The 23,901-nt window shown below is 42.7% G+C and overlaps 1 protein-coding gene across 1 annotated transcript in view; it reads left to right on the top strand.

Moving 5' to 3' along the window:
• Positions 1-5,689: 5,689 nt before the first annotated feature.
• The window catches only part of sorcs3 (sortilin related VPS10 domain containing receptor 3), a 314,383-nt gene continuing 296,171 nt past the window's right edge, over positions 5,690-23,901 (top strand). Inside the window, exon 1 of the mRNA XM_049571881.1 lies at positions 5,690-6,572. Coding sequence (XP_049427838.1) covers positions 5,895-6,572 — 678 coding nt within the window. The 5' untranslated portion in view covers positions 5,690-5,894. The remainder of the gene's footprint in view (positions 6,573-23,901) is intronic.

Here is a 23,901-nt window from a genome sequence, read left to right on the forward strand (position 1 = left end):
TTTTTAAGCAACCTTGTCGGTAACATTCAACAATTAAAAATAAACTAACATATGGTGGGCATTTTGTAGGCTAATCCAAGTATTTTTTAGCATCAATATGTTCAGTTTTGACTATTTTTTGCCCTCAATAAACATGTAAACACAAACCCACAAACCCTTACATCACATTTTCAAGTAATTTGAAAATGTGGCATTCACAGCTGAAGTGCTTTACATCCAAAGTATGTTTTTTCTTTTACATAATGGTATAATATATAGTGAGAGTTCATATTTTATTAGTCTCTGTACTGAGGTTTTCAGCTGCTGGGCTGCAGGGAGGACAGAGGGCAGGGTCAGCTACAGATCAGCACCCCTGGTTCAGGGAGGAATTAAGTGTCTTGCTCAAGGACACTTTCTTCTGTTAAAGGGTAGTCTCCAAACACCAGGCCTCCCTGCGCATAAAGACATCCCTATAGCTGTGAGATATATGTGTGTGGTATATCTGAGGTATAAAATGTATCAGCTCCTTCTTTTGGTGCAGTGCTCATCCAAGTTACATCTTACTCGGATTGATTGGAAAAATTCCATCTGATTTATCGTTAAAAGGGATTAGTAATTTCCACTCCATTAGTAAGCCACGGTAATTGATGAATGGCATCATCACAAGAGATGAGAACTTTCATTCACTTTCATTAAAATGTCATTAAATGTCTCTCTCTGAAATAATTCAGTCCACAGCCCCTGACTCCGTGTTGATCTGAGTGGCTCTGAGTTTGTCTTGGGTGATGGCCTGCTTGGTCATAGACTTTTTGGGAATTACATTTGTTAACTTTCTTGCTGAGAGTTAGATGAGAGGAGTGATATCACTTTTATGTCTGAGCGCTAAGTGTGTAGCTAGAGCCAGCAACAGGCTAGCTTAGCTTAGCTTAGCACAAAGACTGGAATCAGGGGAAAACAGTTAGCCTAGCTCTGTCTGAAGGTACCAAAACTTGTCTATCAGCATCTCTTTAGGTCTTTAAGGAACACATTATATCTCATTTGTTTAATAAGTACAAAAGTCTTAGTGTAAAACGACAATAACTGCTTTACAGGGGGTTAAGTGCGGGACTGTTCCTTGACCAGAAATACTTTTGCTTTATGTTAAGCTCAGTAAGTGAATCGGTTGATGGCTTCAGCTTCATATTTGCTGTACAGACGTGAGAGTGATTCTAAAAGAGGTGTAAATGTCAGCATAAATGGTTGTCCCTATTGCCCTTTTCCCACAGAAATCGCTCTAAAGGACTGCTACGAATTCCCCCTCTTTACAGCAGGGTCTCACTCCGAAGTCGTCGAAATCCTGCGCTTGGGCAGTGACTTGTGGCGTCAGAAACCAACGAAAAAAGGCGTCCCTTAACATTGGCATGATATGCGGCCAATTGGTGGTCGAAACGTGGTGGGACAAGGATGAAAGTTAAGGCGGTGAAAGTCCATGTCGAGTGGGCGGGAGGGGTGGTGAATGGGTCCAACAAACCCCGAATTTCACCCGAGAGAGCGGTGTTAGCGTCCTGTAAGTTCAATTCCTGTGAAAACGGAAGTGTTTCTTGCAAGAAGAGAACTTGACACGGTGTACCAGAACATCAACAACCAATGCACCCAGGGTACCTTGCACGTCATATGTGGATGTTGAAAGTGTGACGAGGTTAGAGTGAGAATGTGTTGCTCTTTAAGCTGCCTTTGCTTTTTACACAGCACCAAACAACAGTGGCCTCATGCCGCCCCAGATTTTAGATGACATGCTGGCATCCCAGAAGCAAAAAATACACTATGGTCGTGACATGTAACGCAGCAGCGTGGGCAGCACTTTCTGAACAATACAATGGCATAACATGGCAATAACAATCATTTACAGTCCCTGTTTAATGGCGGCTGATCTCATCCTCTGCTCAGAGAGTGAGGAGCTCCCGGACCTCATTGTCACCATAATCTGGGGACATTTTTGGCTACTGTTCTTCTTCTTTGAGTTAGTTGCTAATTGCTACCAGTTGCTTTTTAAATCTCCATGGGGTGGGTCGCACACATAACACATCATCAAAACATCATATCTGTCTATCCATTACCCTGTCCCTTTTACACAGGTGTCGTTTTACTGCTGTATTGTCCTCCGCTGCCAACTTAAAGGCAAGACAACTCTAATAACGGCGTGAAATTCACATCTTGAACAGGCAGTGTAAAAGGGGCTCATGTGTCAGCCCCGTGATAGTCTGGTGACCTGTCCAGGGTGTACCTCACCTTTACCCGATGTTATCCGGAATCAGCTCCAGCCCCCCCTGTGACACCTAAACAGGATAAGCGGTTACAGGTTACGGATGGATGGATATAAGAGTGGTATCACTTTTCTCATCTATTTCTTGGCAATAAAGCAAATAAGTGTATTCACAAAATCATATTTTTTAAAAAGATATTTTCAGGCCATTTTTGCCTTTAATTGATAGGACAGTTGTTGGCATGAAGGGGGGAAAGAGAGGGGTGACGACATGCAGCAAAGGGCCTTAGGTCGGAATCCAACCTGTGGCTGCAGCCTTTGCACATGCGGCGCCTGCTCTACCAGGTGAGCTAATTTGCGCTCCAATATCTCATCTTTTTAAAGTAAGCTATGTCTACTTGTGACCATGGGACATTTGTTAAATACTTTTACAGGCCTGCAGAGCTACAATGATCAGCAATTCACAAGAAAATGATAAGAAATTATGAAAAAATACCCCTGTAATAAACAATCTAATACTTTTGTGGTTAGGAATATGTGTTTTTTTCTGATTTCCTATCCTGCTATGAACCCTCAAAGTTATCTTGCAGCCTGACTGCGGATGGGAACAAATGCCTTAGGCAAACCAGCATGGGCTTGTGGGTACAGAGATTCTCAAAACTGTATCATCACCTCTTAAGTCCCTTTAAACCAGCGGATTTTTTTAGCTGCATGAGCAAGAAGTTGAAACAAGTTGGAAACTCAATATTTATGTTGATATGGGAGACTTGTTAGCAAACAGTTGCTAACTGTATTTATACATCAGTAGTGACGGAGTAACATTATCATTTGGAGTCCAGTTTGTGTCCACCTGAAGTCCAGTATGTTCACCAGCTCTAACTGCTGTTTGGTGCTGAGCAGGTTGGCAACAGCGCTGTAGAGCTTTTCTTTGTTCAAAGCAGTTACCTGCTGCTGAAATCGTTGCTCTGAAGGTGGTGAGAGTGAACAAAACCAGTGAAGTTGAGGCAGGACAGCTTAACAATGACCTGAAACTCACTGTAAAGCTCTGTAAATCAGAGGGAAGCGGCTGATCCAGCTGATAAATCTTTGAAGGTTCATCAAACATCACACTGTCACACTGTTTTCCAGCTGCCATTTCATTGTTATCATAAAAAATATAGATCACATTTGGTTTGAAAAGGTCCTGTGGGGACAGCTGATTTTCTCCAGACTCAGACATTTTGGGTAAAATGTGCTTTGTGGAATACAGAGCAATCTCTGTGCAGGCTGTGTAATGCTGTGCTGATTCCCTCCAACTGATATTTTTACACAAGAAAGTGTCTCTGGTTGCTCTGCAGCTGCAGTTGGAAATCCACAAATCCTGGAAATCCCATTTTCAAAGTGATATCATTGGAAATTTGTTGAAATTCAGACACAGTCCCCCGAGTATTCCCTGATGGGCAATTTGTGGGCAGTCAAGTTGATAGACAAGGGCACAACATGCTCCATCACTAATGAATAACCCTGCTGCACTTACAGGCATCGGCATTCACTCATGCACTGGCCTACAAACTCTGTGTCTCACACACTCACGTTTCCTGCTTTTATATCGCCATGCCATCCGCACTGTAAGTCCTTGATACACAGAACGCGGCAACGCTGTATCCCAGCACTCCCTCCCTCCCTGCCTCTCTCTCTCTCTCTCATGTGCCTCAAGGCGCTGACTTATTTCCCCGGAGGAGTGGTGCAACTCCCTGCCAATTCTTCCCAATCCATCAGTGAACGTTCTGCCCCCCCAGGGCTCCACGTGTTTTTCCACGTTGTTTTTTTTTTTTTTTTTTTTTTTAAAACACACTGTCATACTGACCAGGTCTTTGACAGCGAAGGAGCTGCTTCCACCTTATTCTTATGTTGAGTCTGGTGTGGGAGTGAGAGATGGGCAAACTGTGTGTCAACACCACCATAACTGAAGCGACACAAAAGATAATTGACTAGTGGAGGCTGCTGGCTGCTGTCTAGGCTGCTTTTCATTAATAAATTGAGATTTAGCAACTATAAAATTGACTTTAATATTATTATTATAAGTATTATTATTATTATGATTATTGTTATGAGATCCCTGCATGATGTGAAATCTTGTTGAAAATGTTGTACTTAACGCAGCCGATCTTAAGCAATTGGAAGTGTGCCGACCCCAAAAAACGCAGGTGACACTGTGGCCTGGAGTCAGCCTATTTTTAATATAGTTGAGTGTCAGGGGGCTTACTGAACGGAGGAAAAACAAACAGTAAAGTGAATTTTTCTTGTGTCTGATTACAAGTCAGCAATGACACACACAAACCACACACACATGCACAAAAAAGCAAGCAAACAAACAAACAAACAAAAAACTTTTCGGGCCACTTAAAGAGCAGGTCAAATTAAGTCTGTCATTGCCAAAGCATTTCATAAAAAATAAATAAACAAAAATAAAAAAAATAAATAAATAAGTAAAATAAAATAAATTAGAATAAAATTAAAAAAGTGAAGGAATAAATTAATGAAAAATAAAATGTAATCATATTTTACATGTTACATACCTTCATACATTATATATACATATTTAATATACAGGTGTCGCGTACAGGTTCTCTATTATGCTGTTTTTTTTTTTTGTTTTTTTTTTTTTTTTTTACAGATGAATACATATGAGTTGTTAGTCCCTCAGGTTGTGGCAGGCAGATACATGTTTAGCTTCCAAAGGAGCTGTTGTCCCTTCACTCAGGAGAACTGCCACTTTCTGTTGCGGGGTTAATGTCAGGAAGTTTGGAATTGTCTTGGTTATTTCTCCAAAATGAAAATCTCTGACTGAGGAGAACTTTTCACAGTAGAGGAGGAAGGAAATGCATTTCTGTATCTACCTCACCTGTCCAGCAGTGGCGACAAAGACACTCCTCTCTGGGCAGTCATGTCTATCTGTGTCTCTTTGTTTCTACTTTCCTGTCTCTGACAGAGTGCAGATATTCAGCCAATGTATATTGTTTCTTTAGAGTCATATAACATTTTAGTCTACTTTGGATTTGTATATTAGATATAGATCTTTTGATTGATTTATATTTAAAAAAAATCTGTTTGGTTGTTTTGGCTCAGTGCTGTGGAAGTCTGATTGTTTAGTTTCATCATCAGCTGACTGAGGGGGCTGTTATCTATCTATCTATCTATCTATCTATCTATCTATCTATCTATCTATCTATCTATCTATCTATCTATCTATCTATCTTTTTAAATCAATATTTCTTTTGTAATATGTGTTTTGGATGGTGACATGAGATGTGCCATAGACTGTTCTGCATCACTAAGATCTGAACTACCTCCAGATTTGGGGAAGACTCAGTACCACGGACAGCTCCTTTCTCTCCTCCCTCCTTCTCTCCATCGCTCTCTCCTCTCTCTCTGTGTCTCTCTCTCTAACTGTCTCTTCCGGGCGCACACTCGGCAGCTGGCTGCGATACAGCTCCTCCCTCCTGTGTGGTGGCTTTCCCGACCAAAGATCCTTGGACGTGAACAGTTTCGCTGAAGAGCACTTTTCTCCCCTCCCCAAACAACCAGACGGACAATCGAGGCGTCAGTTATTCTATATCGACCTGAGAGAGAGGAGTTAAGGTGTCGGATAAGGTCTCCAACGGTCCTTCACCTCCCCAAATCTCTGTCAGCGATGGAGACTTGGGCTGGCTTCTGCCCAGGCTTGCACTTATCTCTGGGTATCTGGGTGATGATAGCCGCTCATACCCTACAAAATGCCAAGGCGGAGATAACTTGCGCATCTTGCACGTCGCCGGTTCAACTTCACCTGGAGGAATTACAGCTGGGGATGCGCACTGACCCGACACAGGAGCCGGACACCCTAAAAAACATCCGAGTAGAGTTTAGGGAACTCGGGGTTACCGACCAAAACACTGGAGTGGACGACGGGCATGAGGCAGGCGTTTCTGTCGAGGATGTCCCCCAGTTCCCTCAAGATGTCAATTTGGATGGAGTTAGCGCAAAGGAAGATGCGCCAGGGTCCAGTGAAGAAAGTCACCGCGGCAGCGATAAGGCGGGGGAGCCCGGGCAGGGTGAGGATGCTGCGCTCCGGAGAGCGAAGAGAAGCGGTCCTGAGTTTGCCGACTTGAGCGAGACCGGGCGGACCGGCTTGGATGCGGGCGCTCCGGGGGATCGGGGCTCATTGTTTGACGGACACAAGCTGGGCAGGTCTGAGTTCAGATGGAACAGGGATGAAGGGAGAGGGAATAACCGGCAGGATGAGCCCAAGCTCACCAGCAGCACTTTCTCCCTGACGGGGGACTCTGCGCATAACCACGCGGTGGTCTACTGGTCAGGTCAAAACAGCAGCGTAAGTCACTGTGATTTTTTTTAATCTCCTCTGCACATTCTGCTCCTTTTACGACTCCATATTTCACATGAAGAGTGGGGATATTTTTTGAGCAGCCGGAGAACAAACTCCGTGACGCACAGAGGCAGAGACTTTGTGCTCTGTCGTGCCGCTGAGTTGTGGTTCACTGTTAACAGGTGCACTGGAAGCTACAGATGCGCACCGACGCACACTGTTCCCTAAATGCCAGACTTGTGCAGCGACTGTGAATCGCATTCGGTCGCGACCTTTGACTCCCCCGGCAGTCACACACGAAACCCCATCTCTGTTATAGCCTTTATTTTACTGCTTTATGGCATCACCCCCACATCTACACTGTGCATGCTCTGAAAGTGCATTTGGAGTATGATATGTAGTTTTGTCGTGATTTATAGCCGTAGTGGGAAAAATATTTATGATTTATTTGCACCGAATTTGAGATGTGCTACTGCATGATTCATTCCTCCCTAATGATGCAAGGTTTTTCATCCAAACTAATTGATTGGGGAAGGAGGGAGTCATAAATTATTGCTCAATCTCCAATAAGCCCGTAAATTCTTTAGATTATGAATTTCTACGGAGTATGACAGCTTGTGCTTCCCCTGAATTTTGGGGTTTACTGAACCGAATACCTAAAAATGACTGACTAATTTAGCTTTATTGACTGTTTGCGACATTTTTATTTTTTATAATGTAATAGGTGATGTTCCATGCAGTTTTTATATGGCAAATGAGAAGGTGTCAGCCTTGAAATGCATCGCCACAGGCAGGGGGTGTTCAGTATTTGGAGGCTGGGTCTTATCAGCATTATTTCTAAGCAGAAGATGTGTGCCTTCTTGAAACAATGTTGCCTAATGACATGGACTCAGGGAATAAATGCTGCAAAGCATTGTAGAATTGTGTCAGCACTGATATGACATATAGAAATTGAGGGAAATATATATATATATATATATATATATATAAATATATGTTATTCTAACCACTTAATTGATCAGTCAAGATTATTTCTGAACATTCATTTGCAGAATTTGTGTAATAAATACAGTCAAAATACTTAAAGAATACTAGATGCTCAGTTTAAGAGTGTATAATCAGAGCTGGAATCTTAACAGGTTTTCTTTGCTCTCTGGCTGCAGAACGACAGCATGCAGTCCTTTGCGTGTCACAACATAACCGTACAGGTCAAAGACAGGGGCAACCTGCTGCCGTATCATGTGTAAATCTTTACAGCAGCAGCAAACAGTGCCACTTTCTCGTCTATAAAATGACACCGACCACATTCAAGTCCATTCCGCATGTGAAATGGATGAAAAATCCTGCCCCTCTTACACAAGAGGGCCCTCATAGGAAGAGAATAATGAGACAAAATGAATCAAAGTCATTTACACAACCATGTAAGCTCACAGGGTGCCACTGGGCTCTTCTTTGTGGTTTCACAAGCTTAATTTGTTGTTGTGGCTGTTCCTCTCGCTTTATTCCATCTGAAAAAAAAAAAATAAAAATTCCCACATATTCAGTCTTGTCTGAACTGATTATGACACGGTGCATGAACTTGTTTTTTATCCCGCAGTGAAGACTGAGGCGCTGTGAGGGGAACATGTTTGTGTGTGTGCACATATTTGTGTGTGTGTGTGTGTGTGTGACTGCGTGAGCGTGTGCTGGATGGAGAGGTTGAGGAGGTTATTTTGCGCCGCTGCCCCTCAGCTTTAAATCTTTAATAATTATCTTGAAGACCGAGGCCTCTTTTTCAAAGTCTTTTCTTCTTTCGTGGCAAAAGAAGAGAAATCAGGCCTGGCCCTCGAGAGCATCCTCAAGAGAGGAGATCTGCTACTTAATCTTCATCGGCTGTTGGTGCTTGTTCTGGTGATGAATGGAATGGTGCGACAGGGAGATTGAGCTTGAAGTCTTCTAACTTAACTGCAGCAGTAGTTAAGTTAGAGGAAGAGTGAGTGTCTGGCTAACAGAATGACTAGCTGGTTGGATGGATGACCAGCGTGGTTCAGCCACCTTAACCCTCACTGAGTTCTTTGTCTATTGTGTGTTTTGTGGGCTCCTTCATTTTTCATCGGACTGTCCCAGACTGTCCTCACCACAAACATGGTTATTTGATTAGACACTTTGAACCACCTGAGGCACCCTATTGGTCTTGTGGTTGAGACCTATATTGAACTAAATTACCCCTGGCTCTGTTCTGTTTACTGCACAGCATATGTTCTCTGTTGCCTCAACACTGTCAGATACCAAAAAACGTTATGTAACATTTTTAAACAACATATTGTTAGGTTTTCCTGAAAAGCGACATCTTGTGGCCACGCAAATAATGACGCAAACGTATCACGACCGTGTCATTACACCACAAAACCTCTTGGGAAAGAAGTCGGGCTGGTTGGTTTCACAAAGCGTCTGACAAAAACCCCTCTGTTTCCTACCAACAGTCTGGTTTCTTTTGACCTTGAACACAATTTTTCCTGAACCATAACTTTGTATTTCTTCGTTTCAACATGACAATGACAGTTCCACAGCATTGACCCAGTAGTTCTTTAAAGCATGACGATGATTCTTCTCTAACCTTAAACAAGTAGCGGCCTCCAGTGTCAAATCAAGCACTGAAGGACACTACTATTTTAAAGAAGTATTTTACTGCTGGAAAGAAGGTGTCTCAATAAAACTGTCTTTGCAAAGGGAGACGCCAATACTTTTGAAATTGGTGTTACATGACCTGAGAAAACAGTAAAGAAAGGGACGTGGCATTTGCTTTGCTCAAGAGGTTGAAAACCTACAACTACCAGAATGCTGACATAATGCAAGTTTGTCCAATACAATATGGTGGCCAGCAGGTAACAGCAGGTCTCGAATTACAGATAAATGCTAAGTTAAAATATGTTTCTGAAAACATTTTAGGTGAGAAATAGGCAATACAGTAACAGAATCTTGGTTTATAGTTGATCAGCATTTCCTAGTTTGACCATTTGGTCGGAGCTTGGTCTGAGTTTGCGAGACAAGGCGATCTCTCTAGATATGCTTCTATACTTTTGTGGCCATGGTGGTAGCGGGCATGTACCCTGGAAATCCAGAGTTCTCGCGAGAGCTAAATTTGAATTTGCTCAGCGAGTCACTCTGGCAATCAGTAATGATGCTCATTACCCATGCCGTTGTAGCCGAGCTGCACCAATCACATCAGTGTATCTGATATAGGTGGGCCAGAGGCGAGCTAAACAGATGACGACAGCGCTGCGACGACGAAGTCCGGAATCAGTCTGTAAACATTGCAAGATGGCTACGGATGAACACCAGTTGTTTGAAACGGCTTTAGCTGCTACAATGAACGAGTTAGACTTGGCTTTTTCTCTAAAAGAGGAACAGAAGATGGCACTTGAGTCTTTCCTTTGCAAGAAGGACATTTTTGCTGTTTTGCCGACCGGATATGGCAAGAGTCTAATCCATAGACATATATCTGTCTATGGTCTAATCTACCAGTTAGCTCCGCTGGTAGCGCTCTGGATACGTCACCCCGTGTCTTGTTCTGGTTGGTCGTAGTGTTATCCAGTTGCATGCAATAATATTTTCAAATGCAGGCTTGGTGCCGCCCCTCGAGTTGGGCCATTTGCATTACTCATAGCCAGACCCTAAATCTTTCTAGATTTGGGTCTGGATTTCCAGGCTAGCGGGCATGCAAAAATGTGGAGGTACAATCTGTAGTTTGATTAACAGCCCTGGAGCCAACAGGGGAGGAAAATGAGCCGAGTGATGAGCAGAGAAATGTGCACTCTAGTAAGATGGAGGCAAAATTGCCATAGTTCATTTCCACATACTACCGACACTGTTGACGGAAAGCTGGTTGAAAATTAGCAAAGTATCTTTTTACGGTTATAAATGATCACATTCAGTCTCCTACCAACTGTCAGTGTTGATTTCTCTTAACCTTGACCACATTCTGTCCCTAACCTTGGTCATCAAGAGACTCTTTTACCAAAACCTTCCATTTTTCATCTTTCCTTTATGGTTTTAATTTACATATTTTTCTATCTATTCAGTTGACCTAGCTCTATGAAAAACTTGTTGCCTCTGCAATCTCTGACACTAGAGTGCCAGTTGTCCCAACATAACCCTGATCAAGCAGTCCTTTTTTAGCACAACCACATGACCACAATCACTGCCTACTCTTAACCAATTCGTTCTCCTTTTAATTCTGACTGTGATCATTCTGAACACTGGTTTCTTTCACTATGTTCACAATCTGTTGCTAACTTTGATAAAGGGAGTCTTTGAACCAAAACATGAGAAGTCCTTATTTTTATCTAAGTAGCTGTAGTTGCCTAAACCTTACACAACAATGACCAAAATGGTGCGAGATCAGAGAAGGCTCATCTGGGTTGGGACTCTAAGGTAATATCAAGCAGCCTTTTTTTGTAGTTTGGAGAACTTATTGATGCTACTACGGTTCAGTTTGGTTGAGAATTACCAATTTTGAGTGACAGACAGACTTATTGGAGAGGTAGCAGCAGTCTGCCCTGTTCCACTGACCTTTAGCCAAGATACCAAACTCCTACCTGCTCAACCATTGAATCTTTCTGGACTAAATGCCCAGAATATAAATGTAAATGAATCTCAGCTGGCTGACTGGTTTGCTGTTTGCTTGACTGCCCTTAAATCGGCCATACATTCACAACCTCTTTGGTCTAGAGACTTTTCCCTCAGTCTTATTTCAGCCAGATTGGTCGGCCGTGTCTTGTACTGTGACTACCTCTGGGAGGACTTGACGCTGCTGTGGGTTCCCCCGGGGGGGAATGGTGTGTCCTCTGAGGCGTGTACACAAGGCTAATGCACTCTCACTGTCTCTCTGTACCTGTCCAACTAGCTGTCTCTGCCCCCGCTGCTCTGCCTCTATCCCTCTCTGTCTGTCGCTGTATGTGTCGTCATGTCTCAGCCTCAGGCTTACGCAGGTTATGTTGAAGCCTTAACCTTAGATATTAACCAAAAAATGTAGAGGTAGCAGTGTTGAGACTAACTGTCATTTATTATATTCATGGGCATAATTCCAATGAAGCATGCTCACAGCAAAGTGACAAGTTCTTTCCTGAAGTATCTCTGAGGCTGTGTAATCCCCCCACCCTCCGCAGTCATGAGCATAATGGCATTGTGACTGACAGCTTGAATACAAAATGGATAGCAGTAGCAGTGCCTCTGTCAGTGTGATCTTGAAACATTCATCTCTTCTAAGGGAACCTTGAGATTTCCTTCCAACAGCATCTGCAATGATTTTTAAATTTTTTTTTTTTAAACTGTCTCCGTAAATATCAGCATACTTCGGTGATAATTCAGGATGCGGCTTCACCTTTACAGCTGATCAACGCCACACTTGGGAGTGAGGATAGATGGACGAGTATTAGCTCGACATGAGTGGTCTTTTATAGCCATGAGAACTCACGCAGGGACAGGCCAGTCATATCTGGCAAGTCATCAATAGAGCTGTGTGTGTTTGAAATTCCCAATTCTCTCTGTAGGAACGTACGCAGCCTCTCACTAGTGCTATTTGAAGATAAATATGTCATGCTGAAAAAACGCACACATGCTCCAGGTATGCATAAGGCTTTAAAAGCTGAAGATTCGACAGTCTCTCCCGTTTTTGCAATATGTCTTCGGAAACAGGAGTCGATAAATGATTCCTCTTTTGAAAGAATCTGACATCCTGCAAAAATGATGTTGTAGAATGCTTTATCAACCTGACTGGCTGCTATTTGCATGTCATGGTCATTACATGCACCACCCATAGAGAGCCCAGAGACCTACTGACAAAGACAGAGCCTTGTGTAGCATTTCCAACCATGGTCTCTGCAGTCACGGGGATATGATTTAGGAAGTAGGGGCGGGTCTTGTTCCCACTCGCTTTCCATCAACCCATCTCACCCCTCAGCCTAAATTACTGAAGGTAATACATTATAAAGTTGTTTCTTTTCTTCCCTCTCCCACTACCCTGGTGGCCCTCTGCTCTGGAGGAAGAAAGATGGGGGGAAAAAACGAGAATATCATAAATAATGTAACCCTTGCAGCAGGCCTTATTTCCCTTATCCCTCGATCTGTCCACCCTCCGTTAATTAGTGTCTTCAAATTTATTTCCTGTCCCTTGTTTTTTTGCATTGGAAGTATGATGTCGTGGCAAGGAGCCACGTGCCACAAAACATGAATGGGGAATCCATCTTTACTGCCCTCGAGAGCTAAACTCTTGGCTGCAGTTACCGAACAGTCGGGGTTGGGCAGAGGCTGACCTTCATGCAGTGTGGTTTTAAAAGCATGTTATGTCACTTAATGCTTGCACTGTATGCTTAAGCTTTCAAATTCCATGTGTAGGATGAGTCATGTCATGTATGGGAGGTCATATTTCATTTCTGGGCATCTTAATGGGCAGTGCAGATGTTAGCCTTGCAGGATTAAAAAAAGCAGCATTTGCTTACAACTGTTTTGTGTGGGAAGGGCAATGCATCTAACCACATATTTTGAAATGTAACCAGAAACATACAGCAAAATGCATTCACAGAATATCAGACTAAAAGATACAACTATTAAAAACATCTAACCCTTGTGACGGGATACACAAAAATCCTGCTTTTTTCTTTTTCCCTGAAGTTAACTAGGTCAGCACAATTTGAGATTCCATTTTACAACTCCTGTTAAAGGTCACCAGATGCACTTAAAAGTGTCACATAATGTTAAAACTCTCCTTAGCACTCGGCACAGAAACGCTACCACATTAAAGAAGCCATTCAGGAAGCCATCCAATCAGGATGCATTGCACCTGCTGCTGCAGCAGAACGCCGATCTTGGATCACATCAAGCTGCTAAAAGCTTTGAAGCCATGAGCACGTGCGTAGTAGAAACCCAGCCGGTCGGACAAGAGGCTATAAGGCTGCATTCGCCAAACCCTAATGGCCTCATTATGTTTCCTGTATGATTGCCACGGCGGCTGAGGCGCTGATGGAAGCCACCTCGCTACGACTTCAGAGAGTTGAGTATAATCATACGCTTGGCCACTGATCCTGTTCGGCAGTACAAGGGTGCTAACATTATCTGTGAGCGTGAGGTAGAGAGAAGCGTGTGTGTAAGTATATGTGTGTTAATTACATGGGTACACCCCAGTGTCAGATTTAATTTAGTTTCATTTCTATTCTATTAAATGCCTTTCTCCATCTGGGGTACTCAGAGAATGCGGGGGACCACCTACCAGGGCTCTGTATCTTCCTCCCACTGTCTTTCTCTTGCTGTGCACAGTTTGAGCACCTATAGATTGACTTAAGGAATATCGAGTTTTCAGTTTGAGACCTCCAAGTCCCAGAGGCACAGTGCATCTTGACCTTATCCACATTTTTTTTTCTTTCAGAGCCAAGTGCGATACCTTGTAATGTTGATGTCCCTTGCCATTTCCCAAACACGGACAAGCCGGGGAGAGCGGCCAGGCGATGAGCACATTATAATGTCAGACCACAGCGAAGCGATAGACCGCACGCTGCGTTTCTCTCTCTGTGCCCTCTATTTGCTTTTTCTCTTTCTCTTCGTCTCTGCCCTCCTTCTGCAGGCACAGTCCCTCCCTTGCACTGATATGTCTTCACTAGGTCACAGACACACACAAAAATCGCAGGCACTCTGAGACATACTTGTCCGCATGCAAACGGGCAGGCACAAAGTTGCAAGCATGCACACACACACACGCCCTCAATCATTCTCAGTATCATGTCTCACTCTCAGTCGGAGTGAATGGTGTCGTGCCTGGAGGAGGTTGTCACTGATGGAGACTAATGTTGACACATAACACCCCAGGACCTGCAGTCAATTAACACATTGTCTAATTAAAGTGATCTACTGGTTTATCTATGAGAGATTGAAAGTGGCTGTAAAATGGGTCCACGCTGCATTAACTTTACAATCAGGTCTGCTTCTTTATTTCTATTTGGATTTTAATGGTAATAACCTGCTTAAACATCCCCCCCATTACCCAACAGATTGTGTGAGCATCTTTCATTGATGGCGGCGGGAGATGGACGCTCATGATTTTGGATTTCTATTTCCTGTTAATACCCCTCTCAAACTGCACAAAACACTCCAGCAGTCGCCGTACGTGCTTGAACTTTTGACTGTCCATAGTATCTGGCATGGAACTCGGCTTGAAAAGTGCCCTTTAAATAAATCATCCCTCAACCAGCTATAAGTCGTCTCCCCCCCACCCCCAGGCTCACGCTTACTGCCTTTGAATGTGAACTGCATTACATTTCTATCAAACACAGTAATTGTCTCTTATTTACTCATCCTCCAAGCGGGGCTGCTTTTAAAATTTTAATGACGCCGTAAGAGTTGTTACTAATATTAAGCCTGTCTTTAAAGGAGAGTGTGAGTGGTCATGGATATCAATGAATTATTAATCCTCGTGCTCTTTTATATGTGTTTTCTCTGAAGGTGGAGCTTCCACCGGAACAGAGAGTACTGTGCTTTCATATTATCCTGCTGTGAAAAATACTTTGAGGAAGATAGGCTGAGGTAAAGGTAATGCTAACGATCCCTTTAGTTAGTCAATGAAAAGAGGTGACACTAACACTGCCAGCCTGTGGCACTTAAATCACGCTGAGGCTCCATTATAGAGAGATGCATTAATGCTGTATACTGTATGTAGAATCAAGAGTATGATGTAATGCAGTGTACTTACTACCTTATTTAAATGCCAGACTCACTGTAAAGGCCCAGGCATACCAAACAGACCTCAAAGAACTAGTGGTGACGAAGGCTGACTGCTGCGTCGCCTTACATAGCCTCTGTCATGACCAATAAGTTGCACCTGAACACACTGCAAAGACTACAGCCAACGGCCAACTAGCAAGTATGTTCTGCACCTAAATGAGAGGAAATAACTCTACATAGGAGCAGGCAGCATTGGTCTGTATTATCATTAAAAAAGGGAAACCGGAAGACCGACAGGATGGATTCAAGATGCTAGTCAGCACATTAACAACACAACCTGATGTTGAAAGCCCAATGGATTTACTGTGCGCTAACAAACATAGTAAAGGCAGTTACGAACTGTTTCTGCTTAAGAAAAGATAATATTGGCCAGATAACAAGTTTATTTTGATTTGTTTTCTTGACTTCCATTTTTCTTCTCATGCACTGAGCTCAACTGCCAGACAGAGATACTTCATTCTCTGACAGGCTCCACCGTCTCTGACTGAACATGCTGAATTGGCCAAAAAAAGCTGACAAGGGCTGACAAGGGGCGACTAGTTCCAGCAGTGTGGGACACATGACAAAAACTAGGGAAACAGAAGCTTGGCGGCCCAACATTGACTAATGGCTGACTGTTGGCTTGGTGTGTCACAGCCCTACATCATGTCTGACACATTTCTGTCGTACTTTTTGAGGCTGTATTGTGCTGCAATATATTGAAGGATCTTTCTAATGTTATGTCTACCACATAACATTAGAACGTTATGTGGTAGACGTTCCTGGGCACGGCATGAAGATGAGGTTAGGACTTTATTAAAAGGTAGCAACCAGGTGCCGGACCGTAAGCAGCACACATCTAAGAAGAATCTACGAAAATCATGTAAACAGTGCTGCACAAGGCAAATACAGCTAATTTAGGGTTGTTTTTTACTTTCACTGTTGCTCATGATACTGTTAAGCACTTTTACACTGCCTTTTAGCCATAGACTGTTTATAACAGAGTTACCGAGTTAGCCCTGTGATAGTCTGGCGACTTGTCCAGGGTGTACCGCACCTCTTGCCCAATGTCGGCTGGGATAGGCTCCAGCCCCTCCGTGACCCCTAACAGGATAAGCGGTTACAGAAAATAAATGAATGAATGTATATAATGGTGGATGTTATGGCAGCTCCCCAGAAATGAAAGCAAAATATCTCTGTCACCCCCTAGTGTCTGCCTACAGTATAAGTCATAAACCCCACCACTCCAATTGAGTGGCTGGAACATGGGACAAACTAAAAACTCAAAGTATATACCAGATAGTTTTTTCCCAATGTTGGTATCTGTCATTTTAGGTAGTTCTTATCACGCGGATGAATGCGTATGTGTTAATTTTTCTGATTAGTTTGATTTTAATTACTAACTTCATGCTGTAAAAAAGGGGGCAAGTAATGTGAAAGTAGGCAGGTATAGTCTGGTACTCCGTACAACTAAAAAAATCAGTGTTGGTATGCAGTACCAAGAAGAGGGGCCAGCAGCTGCCTGACTAAACCAGTTTGGTAAAGTTGTAAAGATATTCACAAACTTCTCAGATCAGTAACTCATAGGCAAAATCTAGTTATAACACAAATGATGCCTCTTTCTAACCGCAGTAAGGCAGACAATGAGCTGCCATTTAATTTTCTTCAAAACCAGCCATTCTCGAGATGGATGGATAATAATGTTCACCGTGTGCTGCTGGCTGCGAGGTGAGTGCGCGATGACCATTTACAAAATGCAACACTGAAAAGCCATACTACAAAATATTCAATAACTTCACTCTTATTATTAGAGTAGTTTCACCAAAAGTACTTCACACATCAATAATCTCTTGTTGGTGATACTGCCATAGTCACTTTGGAATAAAAGGCTTTTGTATAATTTTGGTGGATTTTCATTGTGAAAAATATTCAATGAATTCACTCTTGTACAGTGCAGTGTTCTCAAAATCACTTCGCACATCAATGATCTCCTGTTGGTTATAATACCACACTTAAATTTTGAAAAATGTGCTTTGGCATAATTTTGGGGAATTTTCATGAGAAAAAGTATTCAATAAATTCACTCATACAGTGTAGTGTCCCCAAATATTCGATAACTTCACTCTTAGAAAATCTTCTGTGTGTCTGAAGTTCTAAAACTTCAAAGACAGAGACTGTCTGAAACAAAACAAATTGTTACGGCTTTAGATAAATCATTTGTTAGACATGATGCCAAGTGTTTAGAATTTATTTCTACAGCATACAGGTGTTAAAAAATTGAAAGTGTGTGTTCAGGGATGCATTAAGCTGGAGGTGGGAGGAGAACAGCATGTAGCGATAAAGGTTGAGGGAGTAGTTCCGGCAGTAATTTCAATTTCCTTTCACGTCTGGGTAAGACGATGATTGACACCTGTGCGTATTAATCGGTGTGCTCGTGATTGAGTCAGGCCAATGGCTCAGTCTTTGGCAGGTGTGTGGGCGGGACTTCAATATAGCAGCTCCACATCGTCCATTTTTATATACGGTCAGTGGTTTTAGCAAGTACGTTTATCACCACGTTGTCTCATTAAGTCAAGGCAATGTATTTATGTGGCGCCAAAGCTATCTCAGGACACTTTTCACTTAAAGCAGGTCAGCAAAAGCTACACCAGTTTGCATTATGCCGAGATGGATGAGAATTCCTTAGAATGTGGTCACAATAAAATAAGTGTGTACATCTAAAGGCTCTCTAACAACTCTAATATCTGTTGATGAAAGTTGTATGATACGATCAAAGCTCCAAAACAAGCGAGTACGTCGATGTTGTGATTATTTGCCCTAAATAAGTTGAACAAACATGGCATTTATTCTGTCACTGTTGCTGTTAATTGCATTACAGGGGTTTCTATTTTTCTGAAACAATGTGAACAGATCAGAAGACTAAAAGAGCTTCTCAAAGAGAAAGAGGCAGCTCTGGAACTGTTGAGAAACAACTCGGGCTGAAAGGAGAACCTCTAACATTCTAACAAAGTTAATGCATTTATTTTTAGTGGATCCTATGCTACTGCTTATTTTTGATATGTTGCTACAGCCAGTAATTGCTTTCACGGATCTTTGAGAGCTGGCACCTCGATTCAAACTTTTGCCACCTGTAATCAAGTTTGTTAAGCTAATGCACAGAGGAATAAGGCTGGTGTTTTCGGTTGCTTGTCAGTGTCTGTCTATTTTTTAGTATCTAGATAAGAGAAGATTGCATTCAACCATGTGTGACAGTTTTTTGTAAGGTATGATTGCAATTCTGGATTCTGGAAACTACACTGCCTCACACTTTTGGTGATCAATGGCTAAGACGTGTGAACGTGTGTGTTCATGTGTATAAATAGGAGGTGTGTGTACAGTATGTGCTTGTCTTTGCAAACTATATGTGCCTGAGCTTAAAACACATACTGTAATGTGTGTTGCTTCTAATGGATATGAGCTGCCGCTTACGCATAAAAAACCTAATGAAGCACGATGAATTAAGAGTTGTCGTCGGAGCTCAAGTTCAAAAAGTTCACTCTTTATTCCTTTCCTCGGTGGGTAGTTTGTTTGCAGCAACTAAATAAAAGTGGGAACACACCACTATAGCAAAAACATGCTGCAAATGGATCATAAACAGCAAAGCCATAATGAAAAAGAAAGCGCTGATGTCTCCTCTACTTTACATTAACCTCGACAGCTAAATAATTTGTCTTTTCTTTGCCGCTGTAATAAAGTCGTCCCCAAGTGGCCCCACTTCGACCCCCATTGCTCGTTTTCCCACATCCTCTGTTTGTTCCCACATTTTATTCATGGCACCTCGAGTTGAGGTTGTACCAAATACAAGCTGTAATATTGAGTAATGAGTGGTAACAGGCGTGTAACTAAATAAATACCCCTCGTCTGACACTTTTTACGTGCTCCAGCTTGTGAGCCTCTTTTTGCCTGCGTCAACAGCACAGTGATTTTCTGCAGTGTGGCTTGTCGTGCTGAGAGCAGCACATAAAAGGCAGCATCAACGAGGGCTTGTTCTTTTTTAATGTAACACTTTATCACCTTTTTTTCATGGAAGTTGTAATGAAACCACTTGAATATTCACTTATATTGCTGTGTCATTTGCTGATCAAAAGTACATTTAGTCATCCTGAACCTGGCACCCTCCCTCTGTATTCCTGGCCCCGAAGTAGAAGCTTAAACCTTCTAAATCCCAATAATTCTCAGTGAAGGTAGCCACAGTGCTGCCCCAGTCCTGTCATGGAGAGACTGATAGTGGGCCTTTACAATCAATGGTGCTCAGTATCATTCCTGGTGTGTCATATGCCTTCAGGCTACAGCGAAAATAAGGGAAGTACCAGTACAGTTCAGCCACAGTGAGACTTCTTTGGGTGCTGTATTTTCTTGTGGTTCAAGGACAGTTTAAAACTGTATTTATCAATATTGTTTTTACATCAACGATAAATCAAACGACTATAATGTGACAGGGTCAGTTTTAGGGCTGGAATTTTGGTAATTTAGCTAACTTACAGACTTCTTTTAGCTCATTGTTTTGATTTACAATCAACATGTTCACTGTAGCTATGGCTCCCTGTCACTGCTCTCATCTTTTGAAGTCAGCCATTTTAGCAACAAACTATATGACAAAAGAAGCAAATGGCATCTGAAGAAAGTTGAACATTTGGCAAGCTATAGCAGCTACAACACACTCTCACTCTGACGTCATCACATATCAGTGTTTGGTCATGGACCTTCCATGTCAAGACAGGACGTGAAAGGTACCCTGAGTGCGTTGGTTGTTGACATTCTGGGACGCCATGTCAACTTCTGCCTGTTACATGCATTGGCTTCTTTCAAAATACACTTTCGTTTTCACAGGAAGTTTACCGTTCACATACAGTCTCTTTCAAAACACATGCGCTACGTCAGTACAACAATGCAAATTGACGTTTTTTTTCCTCCAACAACTAACACGTGGTTGGATTTAGGAAAAAGAACAGGGTTTGGCTTTATAAACACTGCTCCTCAGGGTGAAAGCTGGTGTTTGTTGGACCCATCCATGACCCCTCTCGCCCGTCCTACTCGGACTTTCACCGCCTTTACTTTTGTTTTTGCCCTGCTGCGTTTCCTCCTGATGCTACTGAGCAACTGACGCTCAAACTAAAATGGCGACTCATGCTGACGATGTTAAAGGATGGCTTTTGTTTGGCAGTGTCTGACACAGGAAGTCACTTCGCAAGCGCCAGTTTTCGACAACTTCAGAGTGAGACCAGGTTAGCTACAGATATTTTTCGTAGAAATCAAAACAGAGCTTTAAGTAAAGCGGTTTTTAGATTTACATTCCACCAGATGGCTAGAAATATGACTCCCTGCTAAATCCTAATGTTGAGTTTGCTAGATGCGTCATGTGTAAGTAATAGTTTGCTAACATGTTAGCAGCTTTAGCCAGGTATTTGGGGTGCTGTTGTATCAATGGCTCAAAATTCTGAAGCCCCATAAATGTGAAAGATGTCCTACAGGGCCGAAAGCTCATTATCTCAAAAACAAATGCCCATTGCTCCGAAATCACAGTTCTCCAAAAATTTACACTCCCTGCAGTTAGTTTCTGTTTTCCAGCAGCGTTTGAGTCACCTATTCCTGGTGTCTTTACCAACCCTTTGCTGTTTTTCCTGGTGCTGTTTGAGCCAGTGCACACAGGCATTTTTTTCGACCTATCCCTGCTTTTTGCTTATATTTGTGGCACCACATGTGGGTGTTTTAGGCCAAAATGTGACATTTTTCCAACCATAATCAAGTGTTTTTGTGCCCAAACCTAACCACACCACAGTGTTGTTGAAAAATACAACACATCCAAGGTTTTCAGAAACAAACAATGCAAACATATTTTCTGCCGATTGGGTTGTTGCTTGGAGTGTGTTTGCTGCTGAGAAACGGCGTGAAGGTTTGCCTCAGATGCCGCTGGGAGACTGAAACTAACTGCAGGGAGTGTATTTTTGGAGAAACACAGCTTCGGAGTAATGAGCGGTTTGATTTTTGGATTACAGGCTGTCGGAGAAATGGGCTTTCGCTCCAATGGGACACCTTTTGGATTAGAAGGGCTAGAGAATTTTGGAGCCGTTGGAACAATGGGCAGTCCCTGGTATTCGGTGGTGGCTGACTTAGGTTTGCTAAATTAACCTAACATTGTATCCTTTTACATTTTGCTTTCTGGTCCATTCCCATTCACAGTGGCTTTCTTCCTTTTTTTTATCCCCACAAGGCAAATATGGCTCCCATTGACTCACACAGCATGTTAGCAATAGTAGCCATATGCCAGAGCCCTTTTAATTATCACACATTATCCCAGAGCTGTCACATTATGATAGCAGGAGCATTATCTTAGGCTTGACCTTTTCATCTGGGAGATGAGCTGAATTGTGACAGAAAGAAATGACCAAACCTGTAAAATGCCAACATCGTTGAGATCATCTTTATCCTGGAAACACCTGGATTCACCACTGAACACACACCATGGTAATCTAGTAATTTGGCAACCGACTTAAAAGGACCCATTATAGGAGGTGATTCATTTCAGTTCATCATGTCTGGGCCTTCAATACAACAATGCCTATGTATCCGGGGTTGACCATGGCTCTCCCTTTAACAATGAATATGTTATAGTGTAATCTTCAAAAGTAAGTCAGTTATATAAAATTTTATGAATTATGAATAATGGCCCATTTTCACCGTGTGGTCTGCCCAGACTCTGGCGGTATCAATTATCTCAAAGGGGATAGATCTCATTCCAGTCCCAATCTGATTTTAAACATGTCAGTATAAAGACATAATGAAATTTAAATGAGACTACTCAAATTGAAGCAATGATTTGTTGCATGGAGAGTGCTCTGCAGCAACTTTATTTAATGAATTCTATTCAGTTCAGTGCAGTGAGTTCTGACTCACCTTGTAATTTGTTCTGCACATGTAACTCTGGAGTGAGCTATTATGCTCATTATGTATCTATACATTCAGCCGTTTATTCTTAGTGGTCTTTTCTTCTCTGCTCTGAACATATGGATTCTGAATCTGGTATAATAACTGATGGGTTATTAAAGCAACCGACCTGGTTGTTTTCTTGCTCACAGTGTTTATCATTCAAAGACGATATCACGCTGATAAGTGCTGGGAATGCTGATAGGAAACTGGAGGCTGTGTTTGATTATTAACATTCGCAGAGGTAGAGCCACCAGTTAAGGCGTTGCTGCATCATCCAGACCAGTGAGATGGATGAGGGGAGTGGGGGTCGAGGAAAACTAGGCCTTGTTGGGTACCCACAGAGTAGCATGCAGCTCTGAAGAAACCCAGCCCAGGTAATTATCACGTTGCGCCATTTAAATACAAATGAACATGCTTTTTCACAGCGGAGAGCAGTTTAATCAAGTGTGTGTGTAAGTCTGTGTGTATCCGTGTTTGTCCTCTGCCTGTTCCTGTAGGGGTTTTGTTGTTTTCCTTGTGCGTCTTAGCACTTTATCCTACCATGTTTTCTGAAACACAGCATAACGCTTGCACTCAGTCGGTCATTTTCAGGCGGAAGTGACTGTTTTGTCTGTTCTCGTCAAACAACTGTTCCTCTCAGTCCGCCGCTGTGTTTCACACAGGCAGCCTGGCACGGCATCCAGCCTGTAGCGAAGGAGGCTGACTCTTCCTGTCATTCCTGTGTTCCCACATTTGCCGCCTGCCTGCCTGCCGGCTGCTCCTTAGGCAGTGCCTTTGTCCATCACTAGAGGGAGTGGGTAGCCTAAAGAATAATGAAGTGTAATATGAGCTGCAGGACAAGAGGACAGAGGGGGAAGTAGAGCGAGAGGGAGAGACCACTGATTATTCATTACCTTACTTTAGAGCTGTAGCCACACTGTGGCCTCTACAGCTCCGATGCACATAGATACTAAATGATGTATGTGCTGCACACTGTATATGTAGAGTGGAGCTGGATGGACAAATCCTGCAAAGACAAATGTCGTGCTTCTTGGCAGATGAAGCTACTCTGTGATTGAAATTAATAGATATGGACTTGAATGTGTGCCTGTCTGTATGTCTGTCTGTCTGTCTGTCTAAGTTTGTGATGAGAGAAGGCAGGGGGAGGCACACAGAGTCAGATAGATGGATGGAAACATGACAGCAGCAGACATACACTGAGTGATAAAGAGACACAGCCGCGCTCTTGGACTCTCACAAAGCAGCAAGTTCACTGCATGCTAAATATTACAGCACATCTCCTGCAGCATCTCAAATCTGTTCCTTCAGAAGTCGATCAGGCCCTGCTCGTCTCTCCCAGCTGCAGCCTGAGCCTGTTTGCTGCCTCTTCACAGCTCACTTGCCACACATGAAAATGTTTATGTGGCCCCTAATTGAATTTAGAGCTACATGGTTTACCCGATAGAAAAGCATTTGTAGAGCAGGCTGCTACAAGAGAGATAATCCGGCTAGTAGAGATTGTTCACTTCTGCGGCCTTTCTCTGCGTTTAAGGAGCTTTGGTTTTAGCCATCATTCGGAGAGGGAATTTAGGTAGAGCCAAATCTTGTCTCGAGACTCAGTGGTCACGGGTGGCATCTTATGTCATTGTGTCATTCCATT

The sequence above is a fragment of the Epinephelus fuscoguttatus genome, linkage group LG3, assembly GCF_011397635.1.
Source record: "Epinephelus fuscoguttatus linkage group LG3, E.fuscoguttatus.final_Chr_v1".
In the NCBI taxonomy this organism is placed as follows: Eukaryota; Metazoa; Chordata; class Actinopteri; order Perciformes; family Serranidae; genus Epinephelus; species Epinephelus fuscoguttatus.